Raw genomic sequence first — 14,579 nt, 5'->3', positions numbered from 1 at the left:
TGCTGAACTCACTTATTTGTTCTAGGAGAATTTTTTTTTTGTAGATTCTTTGGAATTTTCTCCACAGACCATCATGTCATCTGCAAATAGGGACAGGTTTTATTTTTTCCTTTTTGATCTATATGCCTTTTGTCTCATTTCATTTTGTAATAGCTGGCAAGAACTCCCTTTGTTGAACAGCAGTGAAAACAGTGGACATCCTGCCTTGTTCCCAGTTGTAGGGGGAAAACATTCAGTCTTTAAGCATTAAGTCTGATGTTAGCTATAGGTTTTTCATAGATGTTCTTTATTAAGTTGAGGAAGTTAACTTTTATTCCTACTTTTCTGAGAGCTTTTATCATGAATGGATGTTTGAATTTTGCCAAATGCTTTCTTTTTCTGCATCAAATGATACGATTATGTGATTTTTCTCCTTTAGCCCGTTAATATGGTGGATTACATTGATTAACTTTTCAAATACTGAACCGACATGGCATCCCTGGAATAAATCCAATTTGCATGGTGTAGAATTCTTTTTACATATTGCTGAATTCCACTTGCTAATATTTTGTTAAGATTTTCTGTATCTATATTCATGAGGGATATTACTCTATAGTTGTTGTTGTTTTGTTTTTTTTTTTTTTTTGATACTGTCTTTGTCTGGCTTTGGTATCAGAATAATACTGGTTTCATAAAATGAGCTGGGAATGTTTCCTTCTCTTCTCCTTTCTGCAAGAGATTGGCATTCATTCTTTAAGCATATGGTAAAATGCTCTAGCTTTTAAAAATAGTGGTTCTGGGGGACCCAATCTGGAGCACATAAAGCTGAATCTCTGCGCATGGAGCTTGGGTGAAGGTGCTTATCCGAAGCTCTGCAGATGAGCTTATTAACTGTGCAGGCAGGGTGGAGCTTCCGTGTGGTAGTGGCCTTGAGGAAGGATGGGAGGGGGGCCTGAAGCAGAATCCATCGGAAGAATACATAAATGAAACAATGGGGAGGCTTAGAGAATTTGGCTCTCAGAGTCATGCCCCAGGAACCACTGATATCTTTGGGACCATATGGTATAATGGGGACATTGGTCACACAAGGCATCTGGGTTTGACTTGGCTGCCTAGAAGCCATCGATTCCTTTCTTGGCAATTTCAGCTTTCTCATTGCCAAAACGTGACTCCTCGGGTTGCTTTGAGAATAAAACAACACAGTCGGTATGAAAATGCTTTGGAACCTACACAACATTTCGGGATGGTAAACATTGATGTTTCTTTGGGCCCCAGATTCGTCCTTACTGCCACTGTGTCATGATTCCCAGGAAATCCCACTATGAGGTCAGTGGGAGGCTTGTGAACCCAGTCGGTTATAGGACCGGTGTTCTCAGGCTGTGGAGAAAACTTCCTCCCTTTCCCTGCTCACTTACTCTGCCCGTGGAGTTTGGGCTCTGATGGGAAGAAGTGAGACCTCGGTTACAGTGAAAAGGAACTCTGACCTTGACCGGTGCCTCCCTCTCTCCTTCCGTAGGAACATGCTTGCCAATTCAGGCAGCGTGAGGATTCTCATCAAGGGAGGCAAGGTGGTGAACGATGACTGCACCCACGAGGCTGATGTCTACATTGAGAATGGCATCATCCAGCAGGTGGGCCGTGAGCTCATGATCCCCGGAGGGGCCAAGGTGATCGATGCCACTGGGAAGCTGGTGATCCCTGGAGGCATTGACACCAGCACCCACTTCCATCAGACCTTCATGAACGCTACATGTGTGGATGACTTCTACCACGGGACCAAGGTAATGCTCCTGTTTGCTGAAGGTACCTTCCCTTTGGCTTCTTCCGTTTGCGTGGCTGCTCCAGACTAGACCCATGTGAACAGGATGCCCCCACTGTGTTGCTAAAAGGAGAAGGGTGCTCTCATGGGGCCACTGTGGCAACTGACATAGGAAATTCCAGGCTAGGTGTTCCAGATCTCCATGACTACCGAAAAGGAGGTATGTGGGTCTGTTTTACTGATCACGTCACTTACCTGTGTACCGAGGCCGCACACTGATTTTATGTTTATATTTCTGTGTCATGTAATGCAAACCTAGAAGAAGAATTTGCTGGTGTGTTTTATTGTGCATGTATGTGACAGGCGTGAGGTATTGATCTGGTGGGCTCCTTTATGTGTGATAAGCTAAATTCATTCCCCAAAGATGGTGACAAATAGATATGCCTCTTCTAGATGATTTTAATGGCAGTAATTATGAAACGCACATAGCTAGCTGTCTTGTATTTTCTCTCCTAGCTTGTTCATTATTTTCAAAAACAGTTGGAAAAAAATTGGTGGTGGGCCTCTTTCCGAGGGAGTGGCCGTGGACAATGCTTACAGTTACTGAGCTGGGCCTGAGCTGCTGGATGTTCCTGAATGCGTGAAACAAATGAATTAGGAGGAAATTACAATTTGCAAAAAGAGTCACATGTGGGTTCTTTTATCCTTCTGTGTTCCAGAACCTCTGTTATTGCTGTCATTCCTCTGCATTGTAATTATCTGTCACGTGCCAGCCTGTCCGTGAACACCAGACTGTGGGCTCCTTAAGGCCTGACTGTGTCGTTCTGCTTTCCCAGAGCCTGGCACTGACCAAGAACCAGAGTTACTACCCAGTAAATGTTTGTTGAGTGAATAAGTGAGTGATGCTTATCTATGGGGGTCTCTGTACCCCGCAATGCATCAGAGTCGCCTATGAAGACATTTTTTAAAGATTTTATTTATTTGAGAGAGAGAGACAGAGAGAGCACGAGCAGGGGGAGAGGCAGAGGGAGAGGGACAAGCAGACTCCCCGCCAAGCTGGGAGCCTGATGTGGGGCTCAGTCCCAGGACCCCAAGATCATGACCCAAGCCAAAGTCAGACACTCAACTGAGCCACCCAGGCGCCCCTGAAGATTTTGTTAAGTGCAGAATTGAATCAGAATCTCAAGGACCACAAAGTCCCTGACCCTGGAGGCAGGGTCTGACTTCCAAAGGCCTTGGCCTCTAACACTCCCTGGGAAAAAGGGATCCACTAGCTACTGGCCCAGGGGTTATAATCAGTCCTCTGTCCTACTTTGGCCCACAGCCTCAAATCTCCAATGGCCCTGCACCCTAAAATCCTGTCTCTGTTCTACCTGGGGTTCTCAGGGAGCCCTTCTCCCACGCTCAGGTGTCTTTCCCTAGGATCCATTTTCCTGGGGGTTCAGGTGTCCTTGCTAGGCAAGGACTGCCAAGGCTCTCCAAACCCATCCCTGAAGAGCCTGGCTGGGGCAGGCAGAGGCTGGCCTTGGGGGGGGGTCACAGTTCTAGGACTGGCCAACCTCAGGCAGCTGGCCGTTTAGGTCTCCCTGAAGATATCCTCCCTTTCCAGTCCCGGAGCAACAGACCCAACCCCTGGAAGGCTGGGCTGTGAGGAGTCCTAGTAGCCATGGCCTAGCCTGTTCTGACGCAAAGAGGCTCCCAGGACTAATACTTTCACATCTGGGGCCAAATCTGCCTACTCTAGGAGAGCCCAGAGAAGGGAGGCCATAGGCAGACCCTTCCTACTTTCTCTTCTGAGAATTCCCCCAGGACCTCTGGGTAATGCCTCACTGATGAAATGGGGAGCCCCAGCCCCATAAACTTTTGCAGGGTCTTCTTGCAGGATATGCTAGTGGCAGGACCTTTCCGGGGTGAGTGAGCATATCGAACTCCCCACCCCCATGTGCTGGAGCCAGGCCGGGCCTGTTCGGTTTGTGGTCACTGTTGTTGCTCTTTTTTTTGAAGCATAGCATAAATACCAAGAAGGGCCCAAATCGTACGTATATAGAATTGTCCCAGTTGAACACACCCTTGTAACCAGCATCCGAATCAAGAGGCCAGACATTGTCAGACCAGAGTCCCTCCTTATGCCCCCTCCCAGTCACTACTCCTTACCAAGGATAACCACTACCCTGACTTCTAATATCACAGTTTAAAAAACAAAAACCAGGGGCGCCTGGGTGGCACAGCAGTTAAGCATCTGCCTTCGGCTCAGGGCGTGATCCCGGCGTTCTGGGATCGAGTCCCACATCAGGCTCTTCCGCTATGAGCCTGCTTCTTCCTCTCCCACTCCCCCTGCTGTGTTCCCTCTCTCGCTGGCTGTCTCTATCTCTGTCGAATAAATAAATACAATCTTTAAAAAAAAAAAAAAAAACCCAAACCAAAACAGCTGCATTGAGATATAATTCACCCATTTAAAGTGTAGAAGTCAGTTGTTTTTCGTGGATTCACCATAGGTTGGTTCTGTTTACTTTATATAAATGAAATTAAGTGGTTGGTACCTTTGTATTAGCTTCCTTAGCTCAGCATTATTTCTGTGAAGTTCAGTCATGTTGTCCTTTGTTCGCCTTTACTGCTTGGTACTTTGATGTACCGCACGGTACTTACCAATGGGTATTTGGGTGGTTGCCAGTCATACTGTCGCTATGAATGTTCGTAGACTTCTTTCAGCAAATGTACGCACACATTTCTGTGGGGCACATTCCTGGGAGTGGAATTGCTGGGTACATAGGCTACACATGTACTCGGCTTTACGAGATGCCACCAAATTCCTTTCCCAACTGGTTGTCAGAAGGTCTACTCCCAGCAGGAATGGAAGAGAAGCCGTAGTATTTACCATCAACATGACTGATTACCCCTTGGATCCCTGCTGGGGTCTATTCTGTAGTAGGCTCAGGCCTGGCACCCAAAACTGTAGCTTTCTGGCTCTTGTCCCCGCCTGGAAGACCTTTAGTCCAAGGTCGGATCCACGCTGTCACCACGCTGTCTACCAGACTTTCAGAGGGCAGGCTGGCCTTCTTTGTCTTATTTTTCACATTGTCATCTGCTGGGACCTCATTAGCCAGGAGTGACAGCTTTTCCCCTGAGAGCCTTTAGCTCTTCATAGCTGATGAAAACCTCAGCACACGGATCTTTGTGCAAGGTAGCGGGTAACTCTTGATCTTTTCCAGGTTTCTCATCCATGGGAGCAGCTGCGTCTGGAAAACACATAAAAGCCCCTGTGTGATTTAAGGCCCCCCAGTCCATGTCAGGCTCTAGTTGTGGAGTGTTTAAAGGCCCATAGATCCTAAGCCACCCCCCTGGCTACCGGTGTCCCCTAAGCCCACCCACCCTTTGTTCTATCCATCCCGTAAGCAAGACTGGATCGTGACGTCCTTGTGTCCCAGCCCGCAGTCTGAGCATCTGTTTCCTCGAGCAGCCCCTGACTCCGTCTCCCCTGGATCCCATCCGTAGACCCTGCCCCGGGTTCTGCCGCAGTCTCCCGGCCTCCCGAGAGCTAGTTTCCTGCCCTGGTATTCCCACCCCTCCACTCCCGATTTCCCCGTCCCCCTGGTGCTCCTACAGCGGGGCGCTTGGGCATCCTCTTTCCTCAGGGTGCTGACAATCTCCCGGGGAGAGAAAACGCACTCCTGTTGCAGTGCCGCTCTGGGGGCCGTGTCGATTTAATTATTCACATGGCCTGTGGCGCTCGATCAGAGGCTGTGCGCCCTGGTGAGCAACGCTGACCTACTTTGTACGTTCTAAGGAAGGTAGCGGTTGATTTGCTTTAAGCATCTGGGTTTATAATAGAATAATAATCCTAAGGAAAGGCTCACCCAAGTGATTAGCCTAGAGAGAAAGAGAGATCAAGTTGCATCTTTTTGTTCTTGTCCGACATCCGCGGGGCCTTGAACTCTGCACCCCCTGAGCTATTGCGTGCCTGTCAATTTGGCAGTGGCAGCCAGGGCTGTGAAAACAAAACAGTTGAAAGCCTGGCTTTTCCGAGAGCATCTGGGTCTCCATTGTACTGGGTCTAAAGGGATTTCTCTAGCACTTTAACAAATGCCTTGCCTGCTTTCAGAGGCCGTGGCAGGCTCTGCCTGGCTCCCCTGGCTCTGCATCCCGTGCTCACAGCCGGGCCCTTGATCCTCCTCCCCGCCTCCTCCACCCTCCCAACCTGCAGGCCCTGCCCTCCCCAGGCCCAGAACCTGGGTTTCCTGGAAGCAAAGCACCAAGACCGTCTGCCTGGTAATAATGCAGACCCCATTGAAGAAGGAGGTTATCTCCCGCGGGGAGGCAGGGGGCGGGAGGGAGGAGGGAGACCAAGTAACACCAACTGTGTTTATAAAGGTCCAGGATTTCAGTTGGGTCATGAGGTCTTTTACTATTATTCTGCTTAAAGTACTTATAAGTTATATTTATTCTCTGGTGGGGAGCTAATATTACATAATAAAGAATGTTAATTCAGGCTCTTGAGCTCCTCCCCACCAATGGCTCTCCGCAGCGAATCGGGCTTTGTAACCTACAGACACAGCCCTGTCACTAAGATGTTGATAGAGGGGGCAGGCATGGGCAATGGCGAAAAGCTTCCTAGATGCCTTTTCTGCCTCCTGCTCCTCCAAAAAGATATTAAGAACCACCATCTAGGCCAGTGATTTTCAACCCTCAGCAACAAATTACACGAGAACAACTCGGGGAGGGTGCCTGGGTGGCTCAGTCAGTTGAAAGTCTGCTTTGTCGGCTCAGGCCATGATCCCAGGGTCCTGGGATGGAGCCCCACATCGTGCTCCCTGCTGAGTGGGGGAGTCTGCTTCTCTCGCTCCCTCTGCCCCTCCCCCTGCTTGCACACCCCCTCTCTCTCTCAAAAAAATAAATAAAATATTTTTTTAAAAAAAGAAAGAACAGGGGCACCTGGGTGGCTCAGTTGTTAAGCATCTGCCTTTGGCTCAGGCCGCGATCCCAGAGTCCTGTGATCGAGCCCTGCATTGGGCTCCTCCGCTGGGAGCCTGCTTCTTCCTTTCCCACTCCCCCTGCTTGTGTTCCCTCCTCTCGCTGGCTGTCTCTCTCTCTGTCAAACAAAAAATAAAAAATCTTCAAAAAAAGAAGGAAAGAAAGAAAGAACGAACGAACAACTTGGAATTTTTTAAAGACGCAGGTATGAAGGGCCCACGCCAGATCGGTGAAATTTCTGTCTCTAGGTCTGCCTCTTTCCCCATCAGTATTTTTTTTTAAGATTTATTTATTTTAGAGAGAGAGGGTGCAACCGGGGGAGGGGCAGAGGGAGAGAGAGAATCCCAAGCAGACTCCCTGCTGAGTGCGGAGTCCGATGTGGGGTCGATCCCAGGACCCTGAAATCGTGACCTGAGCTGAAACCAAGAGCTGGCTGCCCAACCGATTGAGCCACCCAGGTGCCCCTCCATCAGTATTTTTTTTTTTTTTTAAAGCATCCCTGATGATTCTGACACTAGCAGATGGATTAACAAGGAATTTTCTCCACTCTTGAATAGCACGTTGTTCTGGCTGTGACTCCTGCAGGTCTGACCCTCACCTTATGTGTCAGGCTGACGTCTGAATCCGCTTTGAAAGTTCAGGCCTGCTTTGCTTTGCCCTTGCCAGTCTTTTTGTTTTGTTTTGTTTTGTTTTTTAAGATTTTATTTATTTATTCGACAGAGATAGAGACAGCCAGCGAGAGAGGGAACACAAGCAGGGGGAGTGGGAGAGGAAGAAGCAGGCTCATAGCGGAGGAGCCTGATGTGGGGCTCGATCCCATAACGCCGGGATCACGCCCTGAGCCGAAGGCAGACGCTTAACCGCTGTGCCACCCAGGCGCCCCTGCCCTTGCCAGTCTTATTTATTTGCTTTTCTCCTTCTGTTCACATTCCAGGGTCTGATCAATGGGCTCCCAAATCCCAGCCTGGGTCCGAGAACCCCTGTACTTGCTAGATTTCCCTGGCCCTGTGTTCTCCCCTCCTGTCTATATCCCTCTGACATCATCAGGGAGTGAGAAGTTGGCCATGGTAGAGGTGTCATCAAATGGGAGTCCGGCTGGGTCTGTCCCTCTTCTTTGAGGGCCCAGAGACTCCCTCTCGTCTGTGCCAGGGCCATCTGTCACAGAGACAGCCTCCCATTAACTCAAAATCAGCATCAGCAGGACACCTATTCTTCTCTACAAGGGAAGCCAAATGCAAGAAAAGTGTTTGGCCAACATGAGGTCAGCCAAGGGGCTGTTCAATGGCATAGGTCGGGATAGCCTGCCACATCCCTCCCCTTGTCTCACTGCAGAGGACTGGGCCCTATCTGGCAGAGTCCTGAGATAGGACAGGCTAGGACATAAATTCCCTTTGGTATCCGGTCTGCCAGCATCCTTACCAAGGATCCCATTTATCCATTGGGCAGATTGTTTTTCTACTTTCCCTTTGAAATTTGCTCTTTTAGAATTAAACCTTTAAATGCTGCTTCTTTCTTTCTTTCTTTCTTTCTTTCTTTCTTTCTTTCTTTCTTTCTTTCTTTTTTTCTTAACTCCAGTACTCTGTCCATTTCTGTTTAATTCTGGCCAAAATGTCTTTCCAGTCTTTTAGCTCTGCAATAACGCTTCCTGTTTATCAGGACCCAGACTCACATGGTCTTGCTTTTCTGTTGTTGTTGTTTCTTTTTTAAGTAGGCTTCATGCCCAGCATGGAGATCAGGTCCTGAGATCATGACTTGAGCCGAGACCAAGAGTTGGATGCTTAACCAACTGAGCCACCCAGACACCCCTGTGGTCTTGCTTATTAATCGATGTTCCCAAGTTCACTTATGTCTTCATTCCTGTAAAAAGCTAGAAGGGACCTTAGAAATCGAGTTCCACCCTCCCACTGACGGGAAATGAATGTGTTGCCCCAAGTCCCTGCGATAATTGGACCAGAATGCAGGTTCTCAGCCTGAGGGTCTTTTCACCCTGCCACTCGGGGGCTCTCCTGAAACCCCAGAACAGGATAGTCACTGCTTTCAGATAGCCGGCCTCCTCTCGGTGGGCCGCGTGCAGGTGGTTTCCTTGACACGATGGCTCTTGCCTGGACCAGACGAAATCATCCCAGAACTGACATGCACTAGGCATGTCTTTGCCTCCCTGAAATGGTGGCTTTAGAAGATACCATTCGTCCCTGGAGGAATAACATCCTTCTTAGATGTTTGCAGTTTTCGCCCATTTACAAATGGGCGTTGTGGGGATTAAATGAGGACGCATGAAAAAGGCTCCCCACAGTGCCCGGCGCAGAGTATATCTGTGATAAATGTCGGTCCCCAGGCTGTGATGGCCTGGCCGTGGCTCTGTCTGCAGTCTCTTAGATCACCCACTTTGGCTTTGCAATGAAATTGTTCTGTCCATCTAGAGCCTGTGCTGCCTCTGTGTCCCTGGCTTGGCCTGCCGGCCACCCAACAGGCCTTCTCTCAGAATCCACCCTCCTCCTGGCTTGTTTTCCTGGGCCGGCCGCAGCCACAGCATGCCTGTCCTTCCTGCAGACCCGCAACCCCTCTGGTGTGGCTGTGCTAATTGGGATCCGCACAGCTGGGCCCCTCTCCCCTTTCTGAATCACCACAGTCCCACTGAAGGTCTCGATGGGTGCCTCATGAAGTGGCTTCCCCTTCCAAGCCACCTGGAGGTCGTCCCTTCTGTGTGCTCCCCAGGGGACCTGGCCACCTGTGCAGGGCTGTAGTCGTCTTCTACGGCGTCAGTACAAATTAAAACAGTAGCCACTTACTACTAGCTCACAGTTCTGTAGGCCAGAAGTCTGGGCACAGTGTGACTGGGCTCTCTGCTCGGGGTCTCACAAGGACACAGTCAAGGTTTCAGCTAGGCTGAAAGCTTTCTCATCTGGAGTTCAGAGTCCTCCGCCCAGCTCATGTGCCTGTGGCAAAATTCAACTGCTTGCCGTTCGAGTGCTGAGGTCCCTGCTTCCCTGCTGGCTGTCAGCCGAGGGCCCATCTCAGCACCTGAGGCTGTCACCATTCCTTGCCATGGACCCCCTCCACCGTCAAAGCCAGCCACAGAGACTCTTTGAATCCCTCTTCTATTTCAAATCCCTCAAACTTAGAATCTCTTTTTGCCAGAAAGAACCGGGTCCTTTAAGAGCTCACCTGGTTAGCCTCAGCTCTGCTGAGATCATCTCCCTTCTTTTTTTTAAAGATTTTTTAAATTTATTTGACAGAAAGGGAGACAGCGAGAGAGGGAACACAAGCAGGGGGAGTGGGAGAAGGAGCCAAGCAGGGAACCCGATGTGGGGCTCGATCCCAGGACTCTGGGATTATGACCTGAGCCGAAAGCTGTCACTTAACGACTGAGCCACCCAGGCGCCCCTCATCTCCCTTTCTTAAAGTCAACTGTGCCGTATAACAACACATGGGTGATGGTGCCCCATCTTATTCATAGGGCCCCTTTCACACTCATGGGAGGGGACTGCACAGGGCATGGTTCACTGGGAGTCATCTGTTTACCATTGGGCTGGGGGGATCCCATGCAAAACCATGGCCATCCTATAGACATTTTGCCCTGGTCCATCTCCACTCCACCGATTTTGCTTCAGCTACTGAAATCTTTTGAAGTCTCCATATTTACATTTTTTAAATTAAAAATCACCTTGGCCATCCTTCACTTCACAGCTTTCTGCGCCTCGTGTCATGTTCCTGCTTGAGAACCTGCCGCGACTCCCTGTTGTCTAAGATGTCAAGTTGGGATTTCTGGGTCTTCACCCTGGACAGCTCCCCATCTGACCTTGCCTCTCCCTCCAGTCCCCATTCCCAACACATGCACATGCATCAGCAAGGGGCTTTTCTTTCCCTGTGAATGTCCCATGCTCCCTGCTGCCGTCCCTTCCCACCATCCGAGGAACCCTTGAATGCCTACCAAGCCCACATCCGGTTCTCCCTCCAGCTAATTCAGATCCAGGATCCCACTTTCTTCTTCCCAGCTGAAACTCCTGCACAGTTTGTCTTACAGCTAAATTGAAGAGTATTTGAGAGACAGAGACCATAATTTATATTTAACTCATGACCCACCACAGACCCACATAGCTTGAATCATAGAGTAGATGTTCAAGAAACAGGTGAATGTCAGCACCGTGTGGTGGTGATGAGCACAGACTGGCGTAGACCATTGGAATGGTCTACTGTGTGATTTGGACAAATTAATCTCTCTCTGTCTCTCAATTTTTTCTCTGGGAAATGGAGATTATAATAGCATTTTATGTGTTAACTGGGTTACTATTTGTAAAGAACATAAAATAATACTTGGTGCTCAGCAAGCACTATATGAGGGTCCATTAAATCAATCAATCACTTGATCGTGCTCCCACCCCCTGGAAAATAAATTTATACAGTTTCTTCATGAGCCTACATATTAAACTCTTAGGCATCAAATAGGAACTAAAAAGTTGGATTCTGTTCCTGTTAGGTCAACTATGAGTGTTTTAGATTTCAAATGGAGTCTAATAGTAATGGTGATAAATTCTAGATAATTTTCTCTCTTCTTTCTCTTAAAAGCAGAAATAGCCAGTCATAAACTCTGCAGGCATCAGGAGCTATTTAAAGATGTCCTGCTTCAAATCAGTTACCTTGCTTAACAATGCCTTGCTGGCAACTTTCATTCTACACCTACATTAATTGGCCAGGCAAAATGTAGGCCAGGTTGACCCTTCTTAGAACACATGTAAGAGGAGATCTATTGTTTCTTATGAATTTTACATCTAGTATTGGAAAAAAATCTCCTATGGGGACCAAGCAGCTCCTCAATTTCTAGAATAGTCTTTGCAAAGCATTTATCTATACAGAGATTATCGTATCTTAAAACCTTTGGCTCAAGAATAGAAATAAACACCCCTTCTGTGATCCCAAACATACTAGAAACCTTTCATACCTCGTACAAGAAGTTCTGCGTTTATATTCTCCTCCCTTGGGGTTTAAAAAAAGAAAATAAAGAAGAAAAAAATACATGTACTGCATGTGTATTTCAGTGATACATATAGTACATGAATGATGTATTTTTCTTCCTTTTCTTTCTCCTTTTTCTTTTCTTAAAGCCTGCATATTTTTTAATAGTTCAAGAAATATTTGAACATAGCCTTATGGAAAGCCTCAGAAATCTCAATTGTAAATATCTCTTTTCCCAAGCCTTGCTGTAGCTGCCTCTGATATGAGGTCGTCATAGTCCTGTGTTGAGAGTAAGGTGCATGTCTTAGAATGATGCCCTGATGGACAGGTAGGAATGTGTGTAGATGCCACATCTTTTCCCCTGGTGGTTTCAGCCTCGTGATTCCCTCAAGTGATCAGTGCCGCCAAGCACATTTTTTCTCCTTCTGATCCTTTTTTATTTCTTGTTAATTAAAAATTAGGAGCTATCATGATCCTTAGTTAGTGACTGTACGAAGACAAAACTATGGGCCAACTGTAGGAAGAACTTTCTCACTGATCAGTTTTTCTTTCTCATGCTCACACACGGTCATACATTTGCACATTCTCGCACTCACACATGCTCAATCACACACACCATGTTAGAGATGGAAGTACTGCTAAAGATTCATGACTCCAACCCCTAATCCATAAATAACTTTCATGTTTAGATTTGAACTCGCCACAGTATTCTCAATTAATATTTAGAAATAAAATTAGGGGCGTTTGGGTGGCTCAGTCTGTTAAGCGTCTGCCTTTGGTTCAGATCGTGATCCTCGGGTCCTGGGACCGAGCCCCACGTCCGGCTTCCTGCTCAGCCGAGAGTCTGCTTCTCCCTCTCCCACTGCCTCGCCCCGCTCATTGTCTCTCTGTCTCTCTGTCTCTCTCTCTCAAATAAATAAATAAAATCTTCTTAAAAAATTAATATATGTTGGCGCACTTTATTTTGGGGAGGTGTATGAATAGAATGAAGAAGGTCATGATTCAGTAACCTTGGAAACCAACTTTTTTTGTTTTAATCCATGTGTTTTTTTTTCCTCAACAAATTTATTAAGGTACAATTGACGTACAATAAGTCATGCATTTTTAAAGCGTATAGTTTGAGGGGCACCTGGCTGGCTCAGTTGGTGGAGCGTGCGACTCTTGATCTCAGGGTTGTGGGTTCGAGGCCCACGGTCGGGTGTAGAGAGCTTACTTAAAAAAATAAAATCTTAAAGTATACAGTTTGATCCATTTTGTATTATGTATACACTGTGAAGTCATCACCATTAATATGATAAACATATTCATCACCCCCAAAAGTCTTTCTGTGTCCCTTGTCATCCTTCTCTGCCCCTGATAACCACTGATCTGTTTTCTGTCACAATAGATTAGTTTGCATTTTCAACATTTTTATATAAATGGAATAATCCAGTATTTATTCCTTTTTTGGCCTGGTTTCTTCCACTCAGCATTATTAAGTTTTTGGTTATTGCAGATAAAGCTGCTATGAACATTAGGATACAAGTGTTTGTCCAGACATATGCTTCTTCCCCTTACATAATTACCTAAGAATGGAATGTCTCGGTCATATGGTAGACATATACCTTTATAATAAGACTTGAAAGCAGATAGTGTAAGTCCTCCAGCTTTGTACATCTTTTTTTTTTTTTTAAGATTATATTTATTTATTTACTTGGCCAGGGCGGGGGATGGAGGGCGAGCAGTGGGGGAGGGGCAGAGGGAGAGAAGAGAGAACATCTCAAACGGACTCCATGCCAAGGACAGAGCCCAACGCAGGCCTCAGTCTCACAACCCTGAGATCAGGACCTGAGCTGAAGTCAAGAGTCGGACGTTCAACCAAATGAGCCACCCAGGTCCCCCTGTTCTTTTTTTTCGAAGTTGTTTTGGTTATTTTGTCTTTGGGAGCAAATTTTTTTTAGTACAGGCTATAAGCCAAAAACTTAAGAGAACTGTAAACTGAGTGCATTAACCAAACACTTGATAAACTTTCTCTGCCCTTGGCATGGTCCCTTTCTGCTAGCTAAAAGTTAAGACTTTTCTTTAAAATTTTCTCAAGTTATTTGGAGAGGGGAAAAAAGGGGGAAAAAAAGCTATGAGTGTGTGTGTGTGTGTGTGTGTGTGTGTGTGTTAAAAGAAACTCTGTTGGGTGTTGGGGGTCCAGATGAGGGCCTCAAGGTTGTCCTCCATGAAGCTGGGCTATACACTGATGTGGTTGTACTGTCTTCACGTGCTCCGTATCTTACTGTACAGTACACTGTGAGGACGTCATGGGGAAGAGTCCCTTCTGCTCCCTCTCTGCCTTACAGTCAGTCCGTGGTGAATAGGGGTATGCTGGGTCGTGTTGAGGGAACTAGAGGAGGGTAGAGTTTTGGTGGACTGGAATTCTAACCACTAAGCCATTGCCACCCTCTCCTGGTTCCTCTGTCAGGTTTCCATTCTTTTTGGTATCCCTTGTTACCACCAGGCTTGGGCTGTGGCTTCTCGTCTGGGTTGGTGCCCTGAGTCACTTCCCAGGCTTAAGATTCTCTAGAACTCATGTTTGGGAGAGCACGCTAGCTCCGAATCTCTATGCCCTGGACTTCATGGCCCATCAAAGAGTATATTTTTACTGCTGTGTGGAAAATACACGGTTGAGAATGGAGCAAATTGAGCCTCTGATGGGCTCTGGGATCCCAGGCCCCCAGGTGGCTCCTGGTGGCTTAGTGGCTCTCCACAGACCCACAGATGAGCTTCTGCCCCCTGCCTTCTACAAGAGCGGTATGTGGAGCTGTCCAGGCCCATTGGCAGAGCACCTGTATATCCATTATTCACTTACTTTGATCTTTAAAGCCCCCCTCGGGCAGGTCTTATTATTATCTTATTATCTATTCTTTCCAGGTGGGGAAACTGAGTCTTAGAA

General features: G+C 47.3%; 1 protein-coding gene across 1 annotated transcript in view; it reads left to right on the top strand.

The window, feature by feature from the left end:
* Positions 1 to 14,579, top strand: part of DPYSL5 (dihydropyrimidinase like 5) — an 89,102-nt gene that overhangs the window by 37,778 nt on the left and 36,745 nt on the right. Inside the window, exon 2 of the mRNA XM_026520519.4 lies at positions 1,496 to 1,760. Coding sequence (XP_026376304.1) covers positions 1,500 to 1,760 — 261 coding nt within the window. The 5' untranslated portion in view covers positions 1,496 to 1,499. The remainder of the gene's footprint in view (positions 1 to 1,495; positions 1,761 to 14,579) is intronic.

This window comes from Ursus arctos, unplaced genomic scaffold (assembly GCF_023065955.2).
Source record: "Ursus arctos isolate Adak ecotype North America unplaced genomic scaffold, UrsArc2.0 scaffold_8, whole genome shotgun sequence".
Classification (NCBI taxonomy): Eukaryota; Metazoa; Chordata; class Mammalia; order Carnivora; family Ursidae; genus Ursus; species Ursus arctos.
Note: the sequence above shows the minus strand (reverse complement) of the source record. Positions and strands in the feature narration are given on the sequence as shown.